General features: G+C 39.1%; 1 protein-coding gene across 3 annotated transcripts; it reads left to right on the top strand.

The window, feature by feature from the left end:
* The first annotated feature begins 80 nt into the window (after positions 1-80).
* LOC124187787 (phosphatidylinositol-glycan biosynthesis class F protein-like) lies at positions 81-25,884 on the top strand. 3 transcript variants are annotated; one of them, XM_046579963.1, is made up of 5 exons: positions 1,351-1,727; positions 2,291-2,528; positions 23,569-23,681; positions 24,065-24,134; positions 24,658-25,884. In XM_046579963.1, the coding sequence occupies exon 5, from the start codon at positions 24,912-24,914 to the stop codon at positions 25,686-25,688; it is 777 nt and encodes a 258-aa protein (XP_046435919.1). In that variant the 5' UTR covers positions 1,351-1,727; positions 2,291-2,528; positions 23,569-23,681; positions 24,065-24,134; positions 24,658-24,911; the 3' UTR covers positions 25,689-25,884. The 3 variants fall into 3 exon arrangements, with proteins under 3 accessions (XP_046435936.1, XP_046435928.1, XP_046435919.1); XM_046579972.1 differs by lacking the exons at positions 1,351-1,727; positions 2,291-2,528 and adding an exon at positions 1,130-1,249; XM_046579980.1 differs by lacking the exons at positions 2,291-2,528; positions 23,569-23,681; positions 24,065-24,134; positions 24,658-25,884 and adding an exon at positions 81-428 and having other exon boundaries at positions 620-1,810.

Below are 25,884 nucleotides of genomic sequence, written 5' to 3'. Positions count from 1 at the left end.
ATTTACATTGATTGGTTTTACTATTTTGTACACCGATTAACCATGTGAATGGATCGCGCTTAAACAACATGAAAACAGAAAAATCAAATCACATCTCGATGCTACCGCCATCAGCGGTAGAACCAAGTAGTAGACAGCTCATTCATACATCTTCTCCTGTATTTATCACTCACGTGCATAGTTCACAATCCAACTATTTCTTTTAGTTGTCGCGTGACAGTTGAGGTTATGTTCGAAGCCTATTAACTTCATTTGATTCCCGGTGAAAAATTTGACTGTTTAGAGGTTTATTGATGTCGGATTGATCGCATTGACGTCAGTAATGTGATTAAAATAACAGATATGTTTCATCTATTGCAATCTTCAAGGAATAGTTTATTGAAATTACATCTACGGTTCATACATTTTTAATCAACTTGTCTGTAAACGTAAGTATGTAGTAGTATTAATGTTTTCCTGCAGTTTTAATTGCAGATAATACGGTGTGTAACCATTGTAGAAATTAAAAATTTGCACGCCACTGTACTCACCTATTCTTCGCGCCTAATCTTAAAATAGTTCGACATATACTCGTCAATGTAGGTGCTTTGGGAATTAAAGGCAACTCTAATGATTTTAGGTTTGGCAAATACTGCTATGTTGGACGAAGACTATTTACCCAAACAACGATTGCTGGTGTTTTATTGCTTTTTTACTTGTATCTACTTTCCGGGGATACTGATTTTGCTGAAATTCAATGACAACATATACAATGTGGGAACCTACAAGTTTATCCCCATTCTTATAATACTGATGTTTGCAGAGGTGACGAAACTGTCATTCTCGCTACTGCAAACGGATCTACCAACTTTGTCCAAAATCGATTCAAAGTCGATAACGAAGGCGAGAAAATCATGGAGCAAACGATTCAAAGATATATTCAAGTTTCTGGTATCATCAGTTGTAATGGCGCTTATTTATTATATAATTGTCATTCTCTTCGGATGCCCATTCTTGACACATCATGAGGAAACTATTATGCTCACCCTCACACTGACAAGCCTAACCTTAATACCAGCTAGCCTTCACTTGGGTGTTGACGAATCCATAGCACTCTTGACTGGAGCTCCCTTACAGTCTAGTAATGTTTTTGTCGAAGCTGTCAAGAGAAATATACAGGCTACTCTACTTGGCACTTGGCTTGGTGCCACAGTAATTCCTCTGGATTGGAATAGACCCTGGCAAGCTTGGCCTATTCCATGCATTACAGGTGCTCTCATTGGATATATGATTGCCCATTTTTTCACACTCTTTAAAATGGTGCCCTTTTTACGAAAGAAGAAAAATCACTATAGTAATAATATCAAATAATAATTGAAGTCTTATCATTATTTCAAGATTTATGAATAGAAATGATTTAATTGACATTTACAATAAATATTTTTCATTCCAAACATCGATTACCAAGTAGATTGAGTTGCTTTATGACTTTTTGAGAAATTTCTATGGAAACGTCATAATTATTTCTCTTACATTAGATAGACATATTTCTATATTTTAGATGCTTTTTAAAAAGAAATTGTCCTTAATGGCCAAATAACTGATAGATTGCTAATTATCATAACTTCACCCGACTAGACACCTGCATTCAAATATCTACCAGCGATATAACTGTTCGATATGTCAATTTCAAGTGACTTGATAGTACTGCTGCGAGTAGCTCTCTGGATTAAAATTTACTGTAAATGGTAATTAACTTGAATTTAACGATTGTACATTTTTGAATAATAAATCATTTATGCTAGATCAACGCATCGTGCTTTCGGTGGAATTGACATGTGTACTCAATCACAATTGCATGTTCAAATAAAACCATTCCGTAAACTTAACAGAACTCACAAATGAGATACGTTGTGCACACAAGATGGAAAAAAAATGTCCAGGGAAGTCCACTAGAAATTTTTCGGATGATTTAACCATTTTTTGTTTTTATTTGTTACTAAGTCTAAAAGAAAGTACTAAGTACAAATTAAATGTTGATATTATAATTTGAATGTTAAAATGACAACAGTTTGTGTCATATTTACTAACAGATGTAGTAAACGATACGAGCATAAAGTGGACCTGCTGGGCCATTGTCTTTAGTTAGATTCTGCTAACAGTGTATGATACTGCCTGATGAGTTAATTTCTTCATTGAGTAATGAAACTTGAGTTTCTGAACCCATGTATCATGCATAATATAATTACTGCTGTTGATTGTTCATACACAATCGTGTATCCTATGTTCATATCACAATATTATTGCTCAGGACTCGTCAACACAGGCGAAGTTTGTTAAACGTCTCAGACTGGACGACTCCTTGAGTACTACGCCATAGTCTGATGTTTGGAAACCCAACATATATCAGTAATTCTACGATGGCCTATATGTCTTTTCTGGATTCTTCAGAGTCTAACTGGTCAATTGGCGGTATTTTATATCTATTCTGGTAGGAAAACTTTTTAGCTTGAATAACGTAAACAAAAAATCGGACAAGTTTGCATGCTGTGAGTAATACTTTTAGAATGCACCACATTTACGTGATCTTGCGCAAGAGAAATCAATAGCGCGCCGTAGCTATGCGCTGCGAGCAACATATCAAAAATTACAGCTCGAAAACGAATTATTCATTTCGAGATGGAATTCTATTCGACACGCGCTCCATGTATTCCATAACATTAATATTCATAATTATTCCAACAACATTTTATTTTCTCTCTCGATCTTGAGTTTTTGTCGGCATAAAATCGAAAAGCTGTTTTAGCTAGTCGCAAGTGAAGTATCTACGTTGGGTAGAGAAGCAGAATTGTTTTACGAAAAGTGTTCGTATGGAAAAAAATTCGAGTAACTGTAATACATCACGGATGCGCTAATTTTGATCGAGATGAAATGGATGCTCCGTATATGAAACAGTATTAAACGCAGTGTCCTGACTTGAAGACGTAAAAAGGTGATGGCCGGCGATATTTTTTTTTTTTTTGATTGATAGAGAAAGAACGGAGCTCCTTGATACTTCGAGTGTATTTTAATACACATTTGAAAAGTACGAGCAAAAATTTTTATCATCCGTCGCAGAACGACAGCGACATTACCTGACCCGTTAATTGAAGAATATATCTTTAGTCAACGGCTAACCATCGAAGGGCCTAGCCGCGTGAGTCTGGAATAGGCACGAAAGATAAAGTGCCTATTTCTCGTATGAAATGTAAAAACTAAAATCATTATACATCATATCATATCATCGTACATCATACATCATACATGATCATCCATCATACATCATATCATACATACTATTGAAGTTCGAAATCCAAGTTTGCATGTCGGATATTCGGATGTTCAGAAAGTGACGTCACCGAAAATTTTTTTTTTCTTGACATCTCCATCTATATAGACGAAACTCAGCTAGCCGAATTCCTCAGTCCGGAAACAACCGCGCAGTAGAGCGGACGTATGAAAATCGCGCTCCGCAAATTTCGAATACCGGGTTCTCTACCTCCTGCATCCTGCGTTCCGGGTCCGCTTTCTCGTGCAACTCGAGTTCCAGAACAAGCGCTCCGTGGTTCCTGCGCTCAAGGTCCACTACCTGGTGAAACTTGGCTTCCAGGACAAGCGCTTCGTGGTTCCTGTGGAGCGGGTACAATACCTGGTGGAACTCGACTTCCAAAACAAGCGCTCCGTGGTTCCTGCGCTCAAGGTCCACTACCTGGTGAAACTTGGCTTCCAGGACAAGCGCTTCGTGGTTCCTGTGGAGCGGGTACAATACCTGGTGGAACTCGACTTCCAAAACAAGCGCTCCGTGGTTCCTGCGCTCAAGGTCCACTACCTGGTGAAACTCGACTTCCAGGACAAGCGCTCCGTAGTTTTGACTGTCCGGGTCCTTGACCTGATGACTTTTGACCTTACGGATTATTTTCAAGTTTACAAGTTTGATTATTGGAAACGTCATGTTTTTTACTATCAAACCAGTATTCATGCTTCATATAAAATGTTAAATCGAACCCAAAAACCGAACGACCAGGATCAACAAATTGTAATTGATGAGTGGTACATGACAATACCGTCGTTCCATTATAGCTAAAATTGCTGTGCGTAGTGTTTCAAATTTGTCAGCACTTAGCTGATTGTTCTGTGGTATTTTTTCACGAAATTTATTGTCATAAAATCACAATACGTTATACCTACGTGCATGTGTAAACGTGATTTGTAGCATTATGTAGAAAAAATTTTACGGGTAGATTCGGTTTGCGTCACATGCACAAAGAAAGTGTTCATGCTGTATACAGTGAAGCAAATACCAGAACTTTTTGGGGAGTCATCGTGCCCCAGTCACCCCTAAAACTATGTCATCTGGTAAAACACTGACAACGAGGAAGCGAGCGTACGAGCACAAAAACCAGTTACACTAGGCATCCGACCCCGAGCAAGCTTTGGCGACAAAACTTACGCACTCCATTTTTCTTCCCAATTCGAGATTCCAGTAGCGAGGCGCTTCAATGGCCAGCTCATCACGTCGCATTTTACGACAATTGATGACATGAAAATTTTTTTGGTAGTTTCCAAATGTGAGTTGAAATACACTCGAAATTTTAGATAGCTTCGTTAGTTATCTCTCATTACAAAATAAATAGACAACAATGAACGTTTCGCTTAAGAATGATCGTATTTGATTGATTTGAAGAAAAATATGCGTACTTTTCTCGATCTTTCATATGGCAGCATTTAAAGAACCCGGTTTCCACTTTGAACCGACACGAAAGATATTTTTTGGCCATTATCTGATTTTATTATTCACCTTTTTTCGGTGTTACTTGAATATTTAGTTATACAATTATTGATTGCTTTCAGTTTTCAACCATTTGTATACCATAATAATATAAATGCAATAATTATGATCAACTATTTTCATGTAAACCAATAACAAAAAGCTATGTGACTATTTGTGCACGGTGAGTATAACATTTTTTTAATATTTAATGGTAATTGTGATTCTGTTAATCTGAACGTTTTTAAACTTGTAATGTTTATAACAAATTATTCCAATCCATTTTTGGCGCAAGCCCAAATTTTCTCATAATGTTCTTGGTAAAATGTGTTTACGAAAAAATTATATTAATCCTTACACAATATTTTTGATGTGTTCTAATACTGGAAATATTTGTTACTATTCCAGGTATAACACGAGGTGGTTAGCGGTCGTCGTTGGAGTTGGTTTGAGGTGGTTACAGGATGGTTGCGGGTGATCGAGGATTCCAAGGTAGGCATCTTAGATTTACGAGCAAAGTCTGATTGGTACTTTGTCATTCTTGTGAGACCTATGAAATAAGTTCCTAATCAGACAAAAATATATTGAAAATTTACAGTATTTGACAAAAGTGATACCTTATCACATGGACAGTGGCCCACCTGATAATCAAGCTTTACAAGTCCTCATTAAGAGTAAGTTTTACAAGTTCTTGGTAACAGTACCAACAATTACTTAATGACTTCATTCGAAATTAATAATATGTTTTTGTTTTTAGTATTAAAGGCTATTAATGAGGATAATCCAACGGTGCCCACATTATTAACGGACTCCGTATTGAAAGGTGGGTTGATTTCTTTCACCTTGTCTTGAATCCGTGCGAGATAAACACTTGTAAATTTCACGGTCCAGTTATTATCATGAGGTTGAAGTTCGTAATATTATTCAGGCGATGAATTTTTAGAAAAACTTGGAATACAACTTCAGGGTTGTCTGAAAATAAGTAAACCGTAATAAACCAAATAGTAATCATGTCAAGTTATCAGTAATAAGCAATTGCGGGTAAAATATTAGCTTACTTTTGTAAATATTTATGAATATAGCCTCTATGAATGTTCATTGTTGGTGTATAAGGTCTGGCAACGTACCTACTTTCTGTAAGAGATGTTGAAGATTTTCAACATAATTATGTTTCAGTTCTGTGCCCCACCTAGTGATCCACTAGTACATATCCTCCGACGTGACATCGCTCTGCTACGTATAAAGAAGAAAAGATTTATTAAGATGCAAATTGCTCCTCTCTTCTTGCCATTGTGCTTTCAGCCATTGTTGCGCTGTGTGTTTAAAATTTAGGACAGTATATAATATAGAATAACAGGTACAGCTACGAATATAGCACTACAATATAAATCTTATAGAAATGAGCTCTCATTGAGATTTCTCTGTATTTATAACTCGTCGCGAGAAGGCAAAAATCAATCAATCAGTAATGCCATCTGTAAGGTAATTTGACTCGTGTTTGCACAACGAGAACTCGTTGGGCATTTTGCGGTGAAGTTTGAAAAATTGTTGTACAAGAAATTAAATAACTATAAAAATGGATAAAAAATATTATCTCTAATTGTGAATGTAGCTAATACAGCTTTAACCGTATATTGATTATGTTAATGATCTATTGTTACAAGATCGGAATTAGATAAGCTCTCTAAATACTCTTTTCTGGACTATTAATTTATATCACGTATATGTATACTATGATTACCCTTGCCACGTTTTATGTTGCGCTTGTGTAATTTGTATATTATTAACCTTACGTTTTATTCTATTTGCGACAAGTTGTGAGTGTTTCTAATTTCTTGGCAATTATTTATGTACGTGTATGTGTATATATGTATATGTATACTTATGCACGTGTATATACATATATACACATGTTTAAAACTAGATTTTTACAATAAACACAGAGGTTTTAGTATATTCACATACGGATTTCTGTGTATAGGTATACTTGAACTAAAATATCCTTATCTCTAACACGAAGTACTTCGTAATTCGCATTTGTTCTTGTAACCCAATGTCCTACATAAGATGGCAAAAATCGAGATCCAACTTAACTGAGTCTCAAAGCCCTGTTGACATAAAAACAGCTATTTGATAGAAATTATAGTTTATAGTTTACACAGCCCATTGCATGATATTTCATTATAAATACGTACGTTTCAATGTATTTAGGAATAATTTATCAAATGTACACAGGTCATGTGCAAATAATAAATGAATTCGACCGCAGTTTGATGTATTCGTTAGAGCTTTAACAATAAATTTAAGCTTTGTTACTTCTTTTATTTTATTATGGATAATCAAAAACATTTCCGACTATTCGTGCTGTGGAAGCATGGGGATTAAACCAAATGTTGCAAAAGATTAGAAACAGTGTATGTAGAGTACGGGTATTTTTCTAATAATGCAAACACGTGCCGCTAGCTTAGTTTTGACATATCTAGAATACCACGCCTTGCGAACTAGCTTTCCAGACAGAGATAAATGATGAATTTTAAGGACTGCATTATCGTTGTTGAATACTCTATGCCTCATGGGAAACGAAAATCTGTAACAATAAAATTGATGCACCGGATCATCGTTGACTTTAACATTTGAAATGTCCTACCATTTCCGAACACCTCCAACCATCCTATTTACCTATATTACTAGATTAGCTATGATATGAAAAGAGAAGAATTATTCATTTCGAAATGGGATTCTATTCGACGCGCGCTCGATGTATTTCACAACATTAGTATTCACAATTATTCCAACAACTTTTCATTTGCTCTCTCGATCTTGAATTTTCATAGGCATAGAATCGAAACGCTGTTTTAGCTGGTCGCAGGTGAAGTATCTGCGTTGGGTGGAGGAGCAGAATTGTTTTTCGTAAAGTATTCGGATGGAACAAAATTCAGAGTAACTGTAATACATCACGGATGCGCTAATTTTGAACGAGACGAAATGGATGCTTCGTATATAAGACGGTATTTAACGCTGCGTAGTGATTTAAAGACCTAAAAAGGTGATAGGGAGAGAAAGAACGAAGCTTCTTAACACTTCGAGTGTATTTTAACACACATTTGAAAGATACGAGCAAAATTTTTCATCATCCAACTGTCGCAGAACGGCAGCGTTATTAGCTGACCCGTTAACTGAAGGATATATCTTCAGTCAACGGCTGACCATCGAAGGGCCTGGCCGCCTGAGTCTGGAATCGGCAGGAGAGATAAAGTGCGTATTGCTTGTATGAAATGTGAAAACTAAAATCATTATACATCGTACATCATACATTATACATCATACATCATACATCATACATCATCATACATAGTATCAAAGTTCGAAACCAGAGTTTGGATGTCGGATGTTCAAAAAGTGACGTCACCAATTTAAAATCAGCCAGCCGAATTCCTCAGTCGGGAAACAACCGCGCAGTAGAGCGGACGGATGAGAGTCGCGCTCCGCAAATTTCGAGTACCGGGTTCTCAACCTCTCGGATCCCGCGCTTCGGGTCCGCTACGTATTTCGAGTACCGGGTTCTCAACCTCCCGGATCTACAATAAATTATTTCAATTCGTTTTTCGCGCGAGCCGAAATTGAGTAGCTGTCAGTCCGCTAATGAAATTTCTCGACTTCCAGGATAAACGCTCCGTGTTTCCTGGTTCACGTTCACAATAAATTATTTCAATTCGTTTTTCGCGCAAGCCGAAATTCAGTAGCTGTCAGTCCGCTAATGAAATTTCTCGACTTCCAGGATAAGCGCTCCGTGTTTCCTGGTTCACGTTTACAATAAATTATTTCAATTCGTTTTTCGCGCAGGCCGAAATTCAGTAGCTGTCAGTCCGCTAATGAAATTTCTCGACTTCCAGGATAAGCGCTCCGTGTTTCCTGGTTCACGTTCACAATAAATTATTTCAATTCGTTTTTCGCGCAAGCCGAAATTCAGTAGCTGTCAGTCCGCTAATGAAATTTCTCGACTTCCAGGATAAGCGCTCCGTGTTTCCTGGTTCACGTTTACAATAAATTATTTCAATTCGTTTTTCGCGCGAGCCGAAATTCAGTAGCTGTCAGTCCGCTAATGAAAATTCTCGACTTCCAGGATAAGCGCTCCGTGTTTCCTGGTTCACGTTTACAATAAATTATTTCAATTCGTTTTTCGCGCAGGCCGAAATTCAGTAGCTGTCAGTCCGCTAATGAAATTTCTCGACTTCCAGGATAAGCGCTCCGTGTTTCCTGGTTCACGTTCACAATAAATTATTTCAATTCGTTTTTCGCGCGAGCCGAAATTCAGTAGCTGTCAGTCCGCTAATGAAATTTCTCGACTTCCAGGATAAGCGCTCCGTGTTTCCTGGTTCACGTTTACAATAAATTATTTCAATTCGTTTTTCGCGCGAGCCGAAATTCAGTAGCTGTCAGTCCGCTAATGAAATTTCTCGACTTCCAGGATAAGCGCTCCGTGTTTCCTGGTTCACGTTTACAATAAATTATTTCAATTCGTTTTTCGCGCAAGCCGAAATTCAGTAGCTGTCAGTCCGCTAATGAAAATTCTCGACTTCCAGGATAAGCGCTCCGTGTTTCCTGGTTCACGTTTACAATAAATTATTTCAATTCGTTTTTCGCGCAGGCCGAAATTCAGTAGCTGTCAGTCCGCTAATGAAATTTCTCGACTTCCAGGATAAGCGCTCCGTGTTTCCTGGTTCACGTTCACAATAAATTATTTCAATTCGTTTTTCGCGCAAGCCGAAATTCAGTAGCTGTCAGTCCGCTAATGAAATTTCTCGACTTCCAGGATAAGCGCTCCGTGTTTCCTGGTTCACGTTTACAATAAATTATTTCAATTCGTTTTTCGCGCAAGCCGAAATTCAGTAGCTGTCAGTCCGCTAATGAAATTTCTCGACTTCCAGGATAAGCGCTCCGTGTTTCCTGGTTCACGTTTACAATAAATTATTTCAATTCGTTTTTCGCGCAAGCCGAAATTCAGTAGCTGTCAGTCCGCTAATGAAATTTCTCGACTTCCAGGATAAGCGCTCCGTGTTTCCTGGTTCACGTTTACAATAAATTATTTCAATTCGTTTTTCGCGCAAGCCGAAATTCAGTAGCTGTCAGTCCGCTAATGAAATTTCTCGACTTCCAGGATAAGCGCTCCGTGTTTCCTGGTTCACGTTTACAATAAATTATTTCAATTCGTTTTTCGCGCAAGCCGAAATTCAGTAGCTGTCAGTCCGCTAATGAAATTTCTCGACTTCCAGGATAAGCGCTCCGTGTTTCCTGGTTCACGTTTACAATAAATTATTTCAATTCGTTTTTCGCGCAAGCCGAAATTCAGTAGCTGTCAGTCCGCTAATGAAATTTCTCGACTTCCAGGATAAGCGCTCCGTGTTTCCTGGTTCACGTTTACAATAAATTATTTCAATTCGTTTTTCGCGCAAGCCGAAATTCAGTAGCTGTCAGTCCGCTAATGAAATTTCTCGACTTCCAGGATAAGCGCTCCGTGTTTCCTGGTTCACGTTTACAATAAATTATTTCAATTCGTTTTTCGCGCAAGCCGAAATTCAGTAGCTGTCAGTACGCTAATAAAATTTCTATAACTTTATAATCTTCTCATAATCTTTCTGGTAGATTATATCGATAAAAAAATTATATCAAACCTTACACATTATTTTTGATTTGTTCTCACGCTGAAAATATTTATCAGAATTCGGGGTATAACTCGAAGTGGTTGAAGGTGGTCGGAGGTGGACGAGGAGGAGGACGAGGAGGACGAGGATTTGTGCTGGGTGAGTAAAACACTTTTATAATATTTGATGGCAATTATAATTATATTTCATCTGAAATATTACAAACTTGTCACGTTTACAATAAATTATTTCAATTCATTTTTCGTGCAAGCACACATTCAGTAGCAATGAATAATCTTATACAATTTGTTATATTATTAAATAATTAATTAATATTCTTATAATATTTAATGGCAATTGTAATTATATTTCATCTGAAATATTACAAACTTGTCACGTTACAATAAATTATTTCAATCCATTTTTCGTGCAAGCACATATTCAGTAGCTATGAATAATCTTGTACAATTTATTATATTATTAATTAATTGATTAAATACATTAATCCTTACACAATATTTTCGATGTCTTCCTATACTAAAAATATTCATTACTATTCCAGGTATTACCCGAGGTGGTCGGAGGTGGACAAGGAGGAGGACGAGCTGGACGAGCTGGACGAGGAGGAGGACCAGGTGGACGAGGAGGAGGACGAGGTGGACGAGGAGGAGGCGGGGTGGGTCGTGGGAGAGGACCTCTCCTCTCCTCAGAGGAGAGGAGGGGGAGGGGCAGGGAAGGGGGAGAGGCGGGCAGGGAGGGGGAAGGGATGGGACGGGAAGGGGCGGGTGGCGGGAGGGGGGTGGGCGGGCGGGCGGGAGGGAGGGTCGGAGGGCGGGAGGGAGGGAGGGCGGGAGGGCGGGAGGGAGGGAGGGAGGGAGGGAGGGAGGGCGGGCGGGCACAGGAGGGGGGGGTGTACTGCTCTATTAACTCTAACGGGCTCACATCGACATTCGTCCTCCACTCTCTCCCTCCCTCCCTCCCGCCCTCCCGCCCTCCCTCCCTCCCGCCCTCCCGCCCTCCCGCCCTCCCTCCCGCCCGCCCGCCCACCCCCCTCCCGCCACCCGCCCCTTCCCATCCCATCCCTTCCCCCTCCCTGCCCGCCTCTCCCCCTTCCCTGCCCCTCCCCCTCCTCTCCTCTGAGGAGAGGAGAGGTCCTCTCCCACGACCCACCCCGCCTCCACCTCGTCCTCCTCGTCCTCCTCCTCGTCCACCTGGTCCTCCTCCTCGTCCAGCTCGTCCAGCTCGTCCTCCTCCTTGTCCACCTCCGACCACCTCGGGTAATACCTGGAATAGTAATGAATATTTTTAGTATAGGAAGACATCGAAAATATTGTGTAAGGATTAATGTATTTAATCAATTAATTAATAATATAATAAATTGTACAAGATTATTCATAGCTACTGAATATGTGCTTGCACGAAAAATGGATTGAAATAATTTATTGTAACGTGACAAGTTTGTAATATTTCAGATGAAATATAATTACAATTGCCATTAAATATTATAAGAATATTAATTAATTATTTAATAATATAACAAATTGTATAAGATTATTCATTGCTACTGAATGTGTGCTTGCACGAAAAATGAATTGAAATAATTTATTGTAAACGTGACAAGTTTGTAATATTTCAGATGAAATATAATTATAATTGCCATCAAATATTATAAAAGTGTTTTACTCACCCAGCACAAATCCTCGTCCTCCTCGTCCTCCTCCTCGTCCACCTCCGACCACCTTCAACCACTTCGAGTTATACCCCGAATTCTGATAAATATTTTCAGCGTGAGAACAAATCAAAAATAATGTGTAAGGTTTGATATAATTTTTTTATCGATATAATCTACCAGAAAGATTATGAGAAGATTATAAAGTTATAGAAATTTTATTAGCGTACTGACAGCTACTGAATTTCGGCTTGCGCGAAAAACGAATTGAAATAATTTATTGTAAACGTGAACCAGGAAACACGGAGCGCTTATCCTGGAAGTCGAGAAATTTCATTAGCGGACTGACAGCTACTGAATTTCGGCTTGCGCGAAAAACGAATTGAAATAATTTATTGTAAACGTGAACCAGGAAACACGGAGCGCTTATCCTGGAAGTCGAGAAATTTCATTAGCGGACTGACAGCTACTGAATTTCGGCTTGCGCGAAAAACGAATTGAAATAATTTATTGTAAACGTGAACCAGGAAACACGGAGGGCTTATCCTGGAAGTCGAGAAATTTCATTAGCGGACTGACAGCTACTGAATTTCGGCTTGCGCGAAAAACGAATTGAAATAATTTATTGTAAACGTGAACCAGGAAACACGGAGCGCTTATCCTGGAAGTCGAGAAATTTCATTAGCGGACTGACAGCTACTGAATTTCGGCTTGCGCGAAAAACGAATTGAAATAATTTATTGTAAACGTGAACCAGGAAACACGGAGCGCTTATCCTGGAAGTCGAGAAATTTCATTAGCGGACTGACAGCTACTGAATTTCGGCTTGCGCGAAAAACGAATTGAAATAATTTATTGTAAACGTGAACCAGGAAACACGGAGCGCTTATCCTGGAAGTCGAGAAATTTCATTAGCGGACTGACAGCTACTGAATTTCGGCTTGCGCGAAAAACGAATTGAAATAATTTATTGTAAACGTGAACCAGGAAACACGGAGGGCTTATCCTGGAAGTCGAGAAATTTCATTAGCGGACTGACAGCTACTGAATTTCGGCTTGCGCGAAAAACGAATTGAAATAATTTATTGTAAACGTGAACCAGGAAACACGGAGCGCTTATCCTGGAAGTCGAGAAATTTCATTAGCGGACTGACAGCTACTGAATTTCGGCTCGCGCGAAAAACGAATTGAAATAATTTATTGTAAACGTGAACCAGGAAACACGGAGCGCTTATCCTGGAAGTCGAGAAATTTCATTAGCGGACTGACAGCTACTGAATTTCGGCTTGCGCGAAAAACGAATTGAAATAATTTATTGTAAACGTGAACCAGGAAACACGGAGCGCTTATCCTGGAAGTCGAGAAATTTCATTAGCGGACTGACAGCTACTGAATTTCGGCTCGCGCGAAAAACGAATTGAAATAATTTATTGTAAACGTGAACCAGGAAACACGGAGCGCTTATCCTGGAAGTCGAGAAATTTCATTAGCGGACTGACAGCTACTGAATTTCGGCTTGCGCGAAAAACGAATTGAAATAATTTATTGTAAACGTGAACCAGGAAACACGGAGCGCTTATCCTGGAAGTCGAGAAATTTCATTAGCGGACTGACAGCTACTGAATTTCGGCTTGCGCGAAAAACGAATTGAAATAATTTATTGTAAACGTGAACCAGGAAACACGGAGCGCTTATCCTGGAAGTCGAGAAATTTCATTAGCGGACTGACAGCTACTGAATTTCGGCTTGCGCGAAAAACGAATTGAAATAATTTATTGTGAACGTGAACCAGGAAACACGGAGCGCTTATCCTGGAAGTCGAGAAATTTTATTAGCGGACTGACAGCTACTGAATTTCGGCTTGCGCGAAAAACGAATTGAAATAATTTATTGTGAACGTGAACCAGGAAACACGGAGCGCTTATCCTGGAAGTCGAGAAATTTCATTAGCGGACTGACAGCTACTGAATTTCGGCCTGCGCGAAAAACGAATTGAAATAATTTATTGTAAACGTGAACCAGGAAACACGGAGCGCTTATCCTGGAAGTCGAGAATTTTCATTAGCGGACTGACAGCTACTGAATTTCGGCTCGCGCGAAAAACGAATTGAAATAATTTATTGTAAACGTGAACCAGGAAACACGGAGCGCTTATCCTGGAAGTCGAGAAATTTCATTAGCGGACTGACAGCTACTGAATTTCGGCTCGCGCGAAAAACGAATTGAAATAATTTATTGTGAACGTGAACCAGGAAACACGGAGCGCTTATCCTGGAAGTCGAGAAATTTCATTAGCGGACTGACAGCTACTGAATTTCGGCCTGCGCGAAAAACGAATTGAAATAATTTATTGTGAACGTGAACCAGGAAACACGGAGCGCTTATCCTGGAAGTCGAGAAATTTCATTAGCGGACTGACAGCTACTGAATTTCGGCCTGCGCGAAAAACGAATTGAAATAATTTATTGTGAACGTGAACCAGGAAACACGGAGCGCTTATCCTGGAAGTCGAGAAATTTCATTAGCGGACTGACAGCTACTGAATTTCGGCCTGCGCGAAAAACGAATTGAAATAATTTATTGTAAACGTGAACCAGGAAACACGGAGCGCTTATCCTGGAAGTCGAGAATTTTCATTAGCGGACTGACAGCTACTGAATTTCGGCTTGCGCGAAAAACGAATTGAAATAATTTATTGTAAACGTGAACCAGGAAACACGGAGCGCTTATCCTGGAAGTCGAGAAATTTCATTAGCGGACTGACAGCTACTGAATTTCGGCTCGCGCGAAAAACGAATTGAAATAATTTATTGTAAACGTGAACCAGGAAACACGGAGCGCTTATCCTGGAAGTCGAGAAATTTCATTAGCGGACTGACAGCTACTGAATTTCGGCTCGCGCGAAAAACGAATTGAAATAATTTATTGTGAACGTGAACCAGGAAACACGGAGCGCTTATCCTGGAAGTCGAGAAATTTCATTAGCGGACTGACAGCTACTGAATTTCGGCCTGCGCGAAAAACGAATTGAAATAATTTATTGTAAACGTGAACCAGGAAACACGGAGCGCTTATCCTGGAAGTCGAGAAATTTCATTAGCGGACTGACAGCTACTGAATTTCGGCCTGCGCGAAAAACGAATTGAAATAATTTATTGTAAACGTGAACCAGGAAACACGGAGCGCTTATCCTGGAAGTCGAGAAATTTCATTAGCGGACTGACAGCTACTGAATTTCGGCTTGCGCGAAAAACGAATTGAAATAATTTATTGTAAACGTGAACCAGGAAACACGGAGCGCTTATCCTGGAAGTCGAGAAATTTCATTAGCGGACTGACAGCTACTGAATTTCGGCTTGCGCGAAAAACGAATTGAAATAATTTATTGTAAACGTGAACCAGGAAACACGGAGCGCTTATCCTGGAAGTCGAGAAATTTCATTAGCGGACTGACAGCTACTGAATTTCGGCTTGCGCGAAAAACGAATTGAAATAATTTATTGTAAACGTGAACCAGGAAACACGGAGGGCTTATCCTGGAAGTCGAGAAATTTCATTAGCGGACTGACAGCTACTGAATTTCGGCTTGCGCGAAAAACGAATTGAAATAATTTATTGTAAACGTGAACCAGGAAACACGGAGCGCTTATCCTGGAAGTCGAGAAATTTCATTAGCGGACTGACAGCTACTGAATTTCGGCTTGCGCGAAAAACGAATTGAAATAATTTATTGTAAACGTGAACCAGGAAACACGGAGCGCTTATCCTGGAAGTCGAGAAATTTCATTAGCGGACTGACAGCTACTGAATTTCGGCTTGCGCGAAAAACGAATTGAAATAATTTATTGTAAACGTGAACCAGGAAACACGGAGCGCTTATCCTGGAAGTCGAGAAATTTCATTAGCGGACTGACAGCTACTGAATTTCGGCTTGCGCGAAAAACGAATTGAAATAATTTATTGTAAACGTGAACCAGGAAACACGGAGGGCTTATCCTGGAAGTCGAGAAATTTCATTAGCGGACTGACAGCTACTGAATTTCGGCTTGCGCGAAAAACGAATTGAAATAATTTATTGTAAACGTGAACCAGGAAACACGGAGGGCTTATCCTGGAAGTCGAGAAATTTCATTAGCGGACTGACAGCTACTGAATTTCGGCTTGCGCGAAAAACGAATTGAAATAATTTATTGTAAACGTGAACCAGGAAACACGGAGCGCTTATCCTGGAAGTCGAGAAATTTCATTAGCGGACTGACAGCTACTGAATTTCGGCTCGCGCGAAAAACGAATTGAAATAATTTATTGTAAACGTGAACCAGGAAACACGGAGCGCTTATCCTGGAAGTCGAGAAATTTCATTAGCGGACTGACAGCTACTGAATTTCGGCTCGCGCGAAAAACGAATTGAAATAATTTATTGTGAACGTGAACCAGGAAACACGGAGCGCTTATCCTGGAAGTCGAGAAATTTCATTAGCGGACTGACAGCTACTGAATTTCGGCTTGCGCGAAAAACGAATTGAAATAATTTATTGTAAACGTGAACCAGGAAACACGGAGCGCTTATCCTGGAAGTCGAGAAATTTCATTAGCGGACTGACAGCTACTGAATTTCGGCTCGCGCGAAAAACGAATTGAAATAATTTATTGTAAACGTGAACCAGGAAACACGGAGCGCTTATCCTGGAAGTCGAGAAATTTCATTAGCGGACTGACAGCTACTGAATTTCGGCTTGCGCGAAAAACGAATTGAAATAATTTATTGTAAACGTGAACCAGGAAACACGGAGCGCTTATCCTGGAAGTCGAGAAATTTCATTAGCGGACTGACAGCTACTGAATTTCGGCTTGCGCGAAAAACGAATTGAAATAATTTATTGTAAACGTGAACCAGGAAACACGGAGCGCTTATCCTGGAAGTCGAGAAATTTCATTAGCGGACTGACAGCTACTGAATTTCGGCTTGCGCGAAAAACGAATTGAAATAATTTATTGTAAACGTGAACCAGGAAACACGGAGCGCTTATCCTGGAAGTCGAGAAATTTTATTAGCGGACTGACAGCTACTGAATTTCGGCTCGCGCGAAAAACGAATTGAAATAATTTATTGTAAACGTGAACCAGGAAACACGGAGCGCTTATCCTGGAAGTCGAGAAATTTCATTAGCGGACTGACAGCTACTGAATTTCGGCTCGCGCGAAAAACGAATTGAAATAATTTATTGTGAACGTGAACCAGGAAACACGGAGCGCTTATCCTGGAAGTCGAGAAATTTCATTAGCGGACTGACAGCTACTGAATTTCGGCCTGCGCGAAAAACGAATTGAAATAATTTATTGTAAACGTGAACCAGGAAACACGGAGCGCTTATCCTGGAAGTCGAGAAATTTCATTAGCGGACTGACAGCTACTGAATTTCGGCTCGCGCGAAAAACGAATTGAAATAATTTATTGTGAACGTGAACCAGGAAACACGGAGCGCTTATCCTGGAAGTCGAGAAATTTCATTAGCGGACTGACAGCTACTGAATTTCGGCCTGCGCGAAAAACGAATTGAAATAATTTATTGTAAACGTGAACCAGGAAACACGGAGCGCTTATCCTGGAAGTCGAGAATTTTCATTAGCGGACTGACAGCTACTGAATTTCGGCTCGCGCGAAAAACGAATTGAAATAATTTATTGTAAACGTGAACCAGGAAACACGGAGCGCTTATCCTGGAAGTCGAGAAATTTCATTAGCGGACTGACAGCTACTGAATTTCGGCTTGCGCGAAAAACGAATTGAAATAATTTATTGTGAACGTGAACCAGGAAACACGGAGCGCTTATCCTGGAAGTCGAGAAATTTCATTAGCGGACTGACAGCTACTGAATTTCGGCCTGCGCGAAAAACGAATTGAAATAATTTATTGTAAACGTGAACCAGGAAACACGGAGCGCTTATCCTGGAAGTCGAGAAATTTCATTAGCGGACTGACAGCTACTGAATTTCGGCTTGCGCGAAAAACGAATTGAAATAATTTATTGTGAACGTGAACCAGGAAACACGGAGCGTTTATCCTGGAAGTCGAGAAATTTCATTAGCGGACTGACAGCTACTCAATTTCGGCTCGCGCGAAAAACGAATTGAAATAATTTATTGTAGATCCGGGAGGTTGAGAACCCGGTACTCGAAATACGTAGCGGACCCGAAGCGCGGGATCCGAGAGGTTGAGAACCCGGTACTCGAAATTTGCGGAGCGCGACTCTCATCCGTCCGCTCTACTGCGCGGTTGTTTCCCGACTGAGGAATTCGGCTGGCTGATTTTAAATTGGTGACGTCACTTTTTGAACATCCGACATCCAAACTCTGGTTTCGAACTTTGATACTATGTATGATGATGTATGATGTATGATGTATGATGTATAATGTATGATGTACGATGTATAATGATTTTAGTTTTCACATTTCATACAAGCAATACGCACTTTATCTCTCCTGCCGATTCCAGACTCAGGCGGCCAGGCCCTTCGATGGTCAGCCGTTGACTGAAGATATATCCTTCAGTTAACGGGTCAGCTAATAACGCTGCCGTTCTGCGACAGTTGGATGATGAAAAATTTTGCTCGTATCTTTCAAATGTGTGTTAAAATACACTCGAAGTGTTAAGAAGCTTCGTTCTTTCTCTCCCTATCACCTTTTTAGGTCTTTAAATCACTACGCAGCGTTAAATACCGTCTTATATACGAAGCATCCATTTCGTCTCGTTCAAAATTAGCGCATCCGTGATGTATTACAGTTACTCTGAATTTTGTTCCATCCGAATACTTTACGAAAAACAATTCTGCTCCTCCACCCAACGCAGATACTTCACCTGCGACCAGCTAAAACAGCGTTTCGATTCTATGCCTATGAAAATTCAAGATCGAGAGAGCAAATGAAAAGTTGTTGGAATAATTGTGAATACTAATGTTGTGAAATACATCGAGCGCGCGTCGAATAGAATCCCATTTCGAAATGAATAATTCTTCTCTTTTCATATCATAGCTAATCTAGTAATATAGGTAAATAGGATGGTTGGAGGTGTTCGGAAATGGTAGGACATTTCAAATGTTAAAGTCAACGATGATCCGGTGCATCAATTTTATTGTTACAGATTTTCGTTTCCCATGAGGCATAGAGTATTCAACAACGATAATGCAGTCCTTAAAATTCATCATTTATCTCTGTCTGGAAAGCTAGTTCGCAAGGCGTGGTATTCTAGATATGTCAAAACTAAGCTAGCGGCACGTGTTTGCATTATTAGAAAAATACCCGTACTCTACATACACTGTTTCTAATCTTTTGCAACATTTGGTTTAATCCCCATGCTTCCACAGCACGAATAGTCGGAAATGTTTTTGATTATCCATAATAAAATAAAAGAAGTAACAAAGCTTAAATTTATTGTTAAAGCTCTAACGAATACATCAAACTGCGGTCGAATTCATTTATTATTTGCACATGACCTGTGTACATTTGATAAATTATTCCTAAATACATTGAAACGTACGTATTTATAATGAAATATCATGCAATGGGCTGTGTAAACTATAAACTATAATTTCTATCAAATAGCTGTTTTTATGTCAACAGGGCTTTGAGACTCAGTTAAGTTGGATCTCGATTTTTGCCATCTTATGTAGGACATTGGGTTACAAGAACAAATGCGAATTACGAAGTACTTCGTGTTAGAGATAAGGATATTTTAGTTCAAGTATACCTATACACAGAAATCCGTATGTGAATATACTAAAACCTCTGTGTTTATTGTAAAAATCTAGTTTTAAACATGTGTATATATGTATATACACGTGCATAAGTATACATATACATATATACACATACACGTACATAAATAATTGCCAAGAAATTAGAAACACTCACAACTTGTCGCAAATAGAATAAAACGTAAGGTTAATAATATACAAATTACACAAGCGCAACATAAAACGTGGCAAGGGTAATCATAGTATACATATACGTGATATAAATTAATAGTCCAGAAAAGAGTATTTAGAGAGCTTATCTAATTCCGATCTTGTAACAATAGATCATTAACATAATCAATATACGGTTAAAGCTGTATTAGCTACATTCACAATTAGAGATAATATTTTTTATCCATTTTTATAGTTATTTAATTTCTTGTACAACAATTTTTCAAACTTCACCGCAAAATGCCCAACGAGTTCTCGTTGTGCAAACACGAGTCAAATTACCTTACAGATGGCATTACATTGATTTTTGCCTTCTCGCGTCGAGTTATAAATACAGAGAAATCTCAATGAGAGCTCATTTCTATAAGATTTATATTGTAGTGCTATATTCGTAGCTGTACCTGTTATTCTATATTATATACTGTCTTAAATTTTAAACACACAGCGCAACAATGGCTGAAAGCACAATGGCAAGAAGAGAGGAGCAATTTGCATCTTAATAAATCTTTTCTTCTTTATACGTAGCAGAGCGATGTCACGTCGGAGGATATGTACTAGTGGATCACTAGGTGGGGCACAGAACTGAAACATAATTATGTTGAAAATCTTCAACATCTCTTACAGAAAGTAGGTACGTTGCCAGACCTTATACACCAACAATGAACATTCATAGAGGCTATATTCATAAATATTTACAAAAGTAAGCTAATATTTTACCCGCAATTGCTTATTACTGATAACTTGATATGATAATTTCTCCTTCCCGCCCCCCCCCCCCCCCCCCCCGCCCCTCGCGTCGCGGCCCCTTCCTATTCATCCCCTCCCCTCTCACGACCCACCCCGCCCTACCTACTTTTGCACCTACTTTTACTGCTATTCCTACTTCTTTTATTACTACTTCTACTCTCACTTCTATTCCTACCCCTACTCTTACCGCTTTCACTCCTACTCCCGATCCCATTCCTACTCCTGGTCCCACACCTACTCTTGATTCTACTCCTGATCTTGATCCTACTTCATCAAATATTATAAAAATGATAAACTCACCGTCCACATATCCTCGTCCTCCACCTTCGACCACCTTCCACCATCTCCAAACACCCCCAACAACCACCGCCAACTAGCTCGGGTTACACCTTGAATAGTAATAAATGTTTTCAGTATAAGAACACATCAAAAATATCGTGTAAGGATAAGTATAATTAATTAATAATATAACAAATTTTATCAGCGCTTTTATAGCTACTGAATTTGTGCTCTGCGAAAACTGAATTGAAGCAATTTATTGTAAACATGACAAGTTTAATAAATTTTAGATGAAATATATCACAATTGCCATTAAATATTATGAAAATGTTAAACTCACCGTGCAAAAATCCTCGTCCTCCTCGTCCACGATGTTCTCCTTGTCTTCCTGGTTCTCCTCCTCGTCCACCTCCGACCACCTCCAACCACCGTCAACCACATTCAACAACCACCGATAACCACCTCGGGTTAAGCCTGGAATAATAATAAATATTTTCAGTATAAGAACACATCAAAAACATTCTGTAAGGATTAATATAATCAATTAATATGTAATAAATTTTATCAATGCATTTGAAGCTACCGAATATGTGCTTGCGCGAAAAATGAATCGAAATAATTCATTGTAAACATGACAATTTTGAAATATTTTAGATGAAATATAATACAAATGCCATCAAATATTATAGCAATGTCTTACTCACCGAGCACAAGTCCTCGTCCTCCTCGTCCACCTCCGACCACCTCCAACGACTACCGTTAACCACCCTGGGTTAAACGACGAATACCAATGAATATTTTCAGTATCAGAATACACCAAAAATATTGTGTAAGGAATATTATAATATTTTTATCTTTTTATTTCACCAAGGAGATTATGATAAAATTATAAGATCTTGTAGAAATTTCATTCGCGGATTGACAGCTACTGAATTTGGGCTTGCGCGAAAAATGAATCGAAATAATTCATTGTAAACATGAAACAGGAAGGACGGAGCACTTGTACTGGGAGTCGAGTTTCACCAGGTAGTGGACTTTGAGCGCAGGAACTACGGAGCGCTTGTCCTGGAACTCGAGTTGCACGAGAAAGCGGACCCGGAACGCAGGATGCAGGAGGTAGAGAACCCGGTATTCGAAATTTGCGGAGCGCGATTTTCATACGTCCGCTCTACTGCGCGGTTGTTTCCGGACTGAGGAATCCGGCTAGCTGAGTTTTGTCTATATAGATGGAGACGTCAAGAAAAAAAAAATTTTCGGTGACGTCACTTTCTGAACATCCGAATGTCCTACATGCAAACTTGGATTTCGAACTCCAATAGTATGTATGATATGATGTATGATGGATGATGATGTATGATGTATGATGTATGATGATATGATATGATGTACAATGATTTTAGTTTTTACATTTCATACGAGAAATAGGCACTTGATCTTTCCTGCCGATTCCAGACTCAAGCGGCCAGGCCCTTCGATGGTCAGCCGTTGACTGAAGATATATTCTTCAGTTAACGGGTCAGCTAATAACGCTGCCGTTCTGCGACAGTTGGATGATAAAAATTTTTGCTCATACCGCACATTTAGTCAACGAGCCAATGAATGAGAATCCGTGTTTTTGACATTTTTTGCTAGTGCTTTCTTTATCGTAATTTATCTGCTGTTGGTCCTACGCTCTTTTCGCTGCTTTTTCTGAGTTTTTGGTGGTCCAATTAGTCAGAAAAGTGTCGTACAAATCGAATTTGCGACCAAAAATTTTTGTTAAAAAAATAAGCAAAAAGGTGATGCTAACCCTTTTGTATTTTTGGCGAAAATTTTTGCGAGTTTGAACAATGCTGGAATAAATTTTTTGTGGCACTATTTCGACGTAAGTTTGCGAAAGAAATCGATTGGGCGCAATCTCAATGCGCTGCGATTAACGTATCAAAGGATGTATTCAAAAAACGACAAGTTTCCGTGGTTATTTTTCTGCTGTTCCTCCCACGCTCTCTTTACTGCGTTTATTGAGTTTCGAATATGCTGCGAGCAGCGGATCAAAAGTTCCGGCCGAAAAAAGGAAAAATTTCTTTGTATTCCGTCACGGGTTCACTCCACGACGTTCTAAATGTTTTTTGTCGGCTTTCTCATGGTTCAAATAGTCTCAGACGAGTGTCCTTCGCAACGATTGTAGGTGGAACAATTTCCGGCCTCAAAAATCCCAGTAAAGCAAGGCTAACCCCCTTAATTTTTTTCGGTCTCAATTCATCCCATCTCGAATAATGCTAGAATGAATTTGTTCGCACCATCCTTGGTTTGACGTTGTGAACGTGGGTGTACAAGACGCTGGTTAGGGAGAAACGTGGTATGCAACAATGCAACCTTCATGTTTTATTATATCGTTGTTTTGATATTCGTTTGCTGTCTTCACTGTTATTGATTTATTACTCGCATAAAATTCAGACATCGAAACACATATCTATTTTTCAAATTTTCTGTAAACGCAGTGTGCCTACAAGTAAAGATCGTCTGAAAAACAAGTATTTCTATCACTCGCTTACTGAGGGTCCTTTGCGGATTCTGGATTACTTTTCAACTACTCTGCTTGCCGACAAAACTGGTGAGTTTCAGATTATTCATCATTTCTCATAAAATAGACTCACGTCCATCCTGTACCAGATTGGCTGACTGATTGTTAGTTATCAATTCGTCGGAAGCAAAACTCTTTCAGGCACATTTACCGTCAATCACAATACTGTTTCCGAGGATTGGTCAGAAGTAGTATTTGAAAAATTTAAATTTTGATGACGTATAAGAGAACTGTTTTTTTAGAGCGATGCCGTTCTTTTTTCCTTAAAACAACACGAATATATCATATTCTATTATGTACCAAGATGACCAGAAATATTTTCAAATATGGTCACTGCTGCAAAAATTTCGATTCAAGCCATTTCGAAAATCATTTGTCAGATTTTAATACTTTGTTTCTTCTACGTGGTGTAGAATTTCAAGCTGACGAAACTCAGATTCCTGGAGCAAAACTTTATTCACCCGGAGTACACGAGTAAGGAAGGTCAGTAGTATCAAAGCTTGCTAATGTTAGCAGGAGTGACGTAACTATCAATAATCGCAAATACATAAAAGGAATTATGAGAACTTTTAATTATTTCTTTCCATTTCGAAATATATAGCCTGAATTTTTGAAGTCAAGCCACTATTACAAACACCATGGTCTGTTTTGGCGAGGGAAACAGGACGAATGATTTTAGAAGCAAAGCTTCTAATTGTAGATGAACAAAAATTCGCGCTAGAGTATGAATCAATTAGTAAAGTGACAATTAATAATTTTAACAACAGAAAAAAGCGCTGTGCCTATAATTAATATTTCAGTTGGTTTTTTTTTTTTTTTTTTTCGGGCATCTGGTATGGGAACCAAGGTGTATAAAAAATTGAATACGTTCTCTATTAGGTCTGCGTAAAGGGTTCACAAAACCATATTTCACTTTCATGGAAAAATCGTGAAAAACTGACTCATGTGCATTGAACAAGTGTTTAGTCATGATACCGTGTCTAATAGTGTTATTTATTTATTACAGGGAAGTTACGTCGTTGCCTTCGGTTTGACAACAGAAAGGTTGATCGACAGCGCAAAAGAGCTACAGGACAAGTGCGTTACTGCTTGAATGAATTTGATTTATAGCATATTTTTTATTTCTGATGTCGGAAGAAGACATCACTTATGATAGATAATACTAGAGTGAATGAACGCAATTCAATACCAATCAAATTTGATAAATCGTTCAATCGAATTGTTTGAGTCTGCAGATATTTTTGCTATAGCCGTTGAACGATGGCTGCGATTCCCGAAGCGGTAATTAGATTCTTTGAGGCCGTAAAATCTAACGACATTGAAAAAGTGGTCGGATTGTTGAAAAGTAAAGAAGTTGACGTGAACGCGGTAGACGTCACGTCAGATAATCAAACAGCCGTGCATATAGCTGCATTTCGCGGATATGAAAAAATGTTGCGGATACTTGTCGACGAATACAATGCGGATGTTAATATTGCTGATAAAATGGGGGAAATACCGTTGCAAATCGCGTGTGATAAATATAATATAAAAATTGCCAAGTATCTGATAGAGAAGAATTCGAATTTTCCGGAATATGCCGAATCCTATTTAAATGACAAGTTAGTCGATGAATTGTTCGAAGCAGCCGAAGCGAATGATGTACAAAAAGTAACTGAACTTATAAAAAATAAGAGGGTAGATGTCAATTCTATAGACAAAGGTAATTACAATAGGACGATCTTGCATATCGCCGTTATGAAGGGATACGAGGAGCTGGCTCGTTTACTTGTTGACGAATTCAATGCCGATACCGATTATGAGGATGAAATAGGCGATACCGCGAAAAATATGGCCATAGATTACAAACATGCGAATCTAGCTGAATTACTGGCGAGAAGCAATAGCAAAGAGTTGAAATTGGACGCGGAAGTTAGTCAGTCGGATTCTAATTCACAGTTGTGCAAAAAACCGAAGCATAGTCATCCGACCGCCGAACCTGATAAACCATTCAAATCCTCAATTACGTCCGAACAATCTTACAGTACCGGTCAGTAAATGTTAAATACGGTAACGTTCAGGCATCACCGATACCATTTTAAAATGCGCTGTTCGATACGTTACATTTGGAAATTAGCAATCGATGGTCTGAAAGATATTTTAAGATAAACATTATATTATTATAGGTGCGAAGTCCAATTTTATTTGGAATCACCCTAACGAAAACTATACTATTGTCAAGCTAAACCTACTT

Source organism: Neodiprion fabricii, chromosome 1 (assembly GCF_021155785.1).
Source record: "Neodiprion fabricii isolate iyNeoFabr1 chromosome 1, iyNeoFabr1.1, whole genome shotgun sequence".
Classification (NCBI taxonomy): domain Eukaryota; kingdom Metazoa; phylum Arthropoda; class Insecta; order Hymenoptera; family Diprionidae; genus Neodiprion; species Neodiprion fabricii.
The sequence above is the reverse complement of the archived record's forward strand: the minus strand, read 5'-3'. Positions and strand labels throughout refer to the sequence as shown.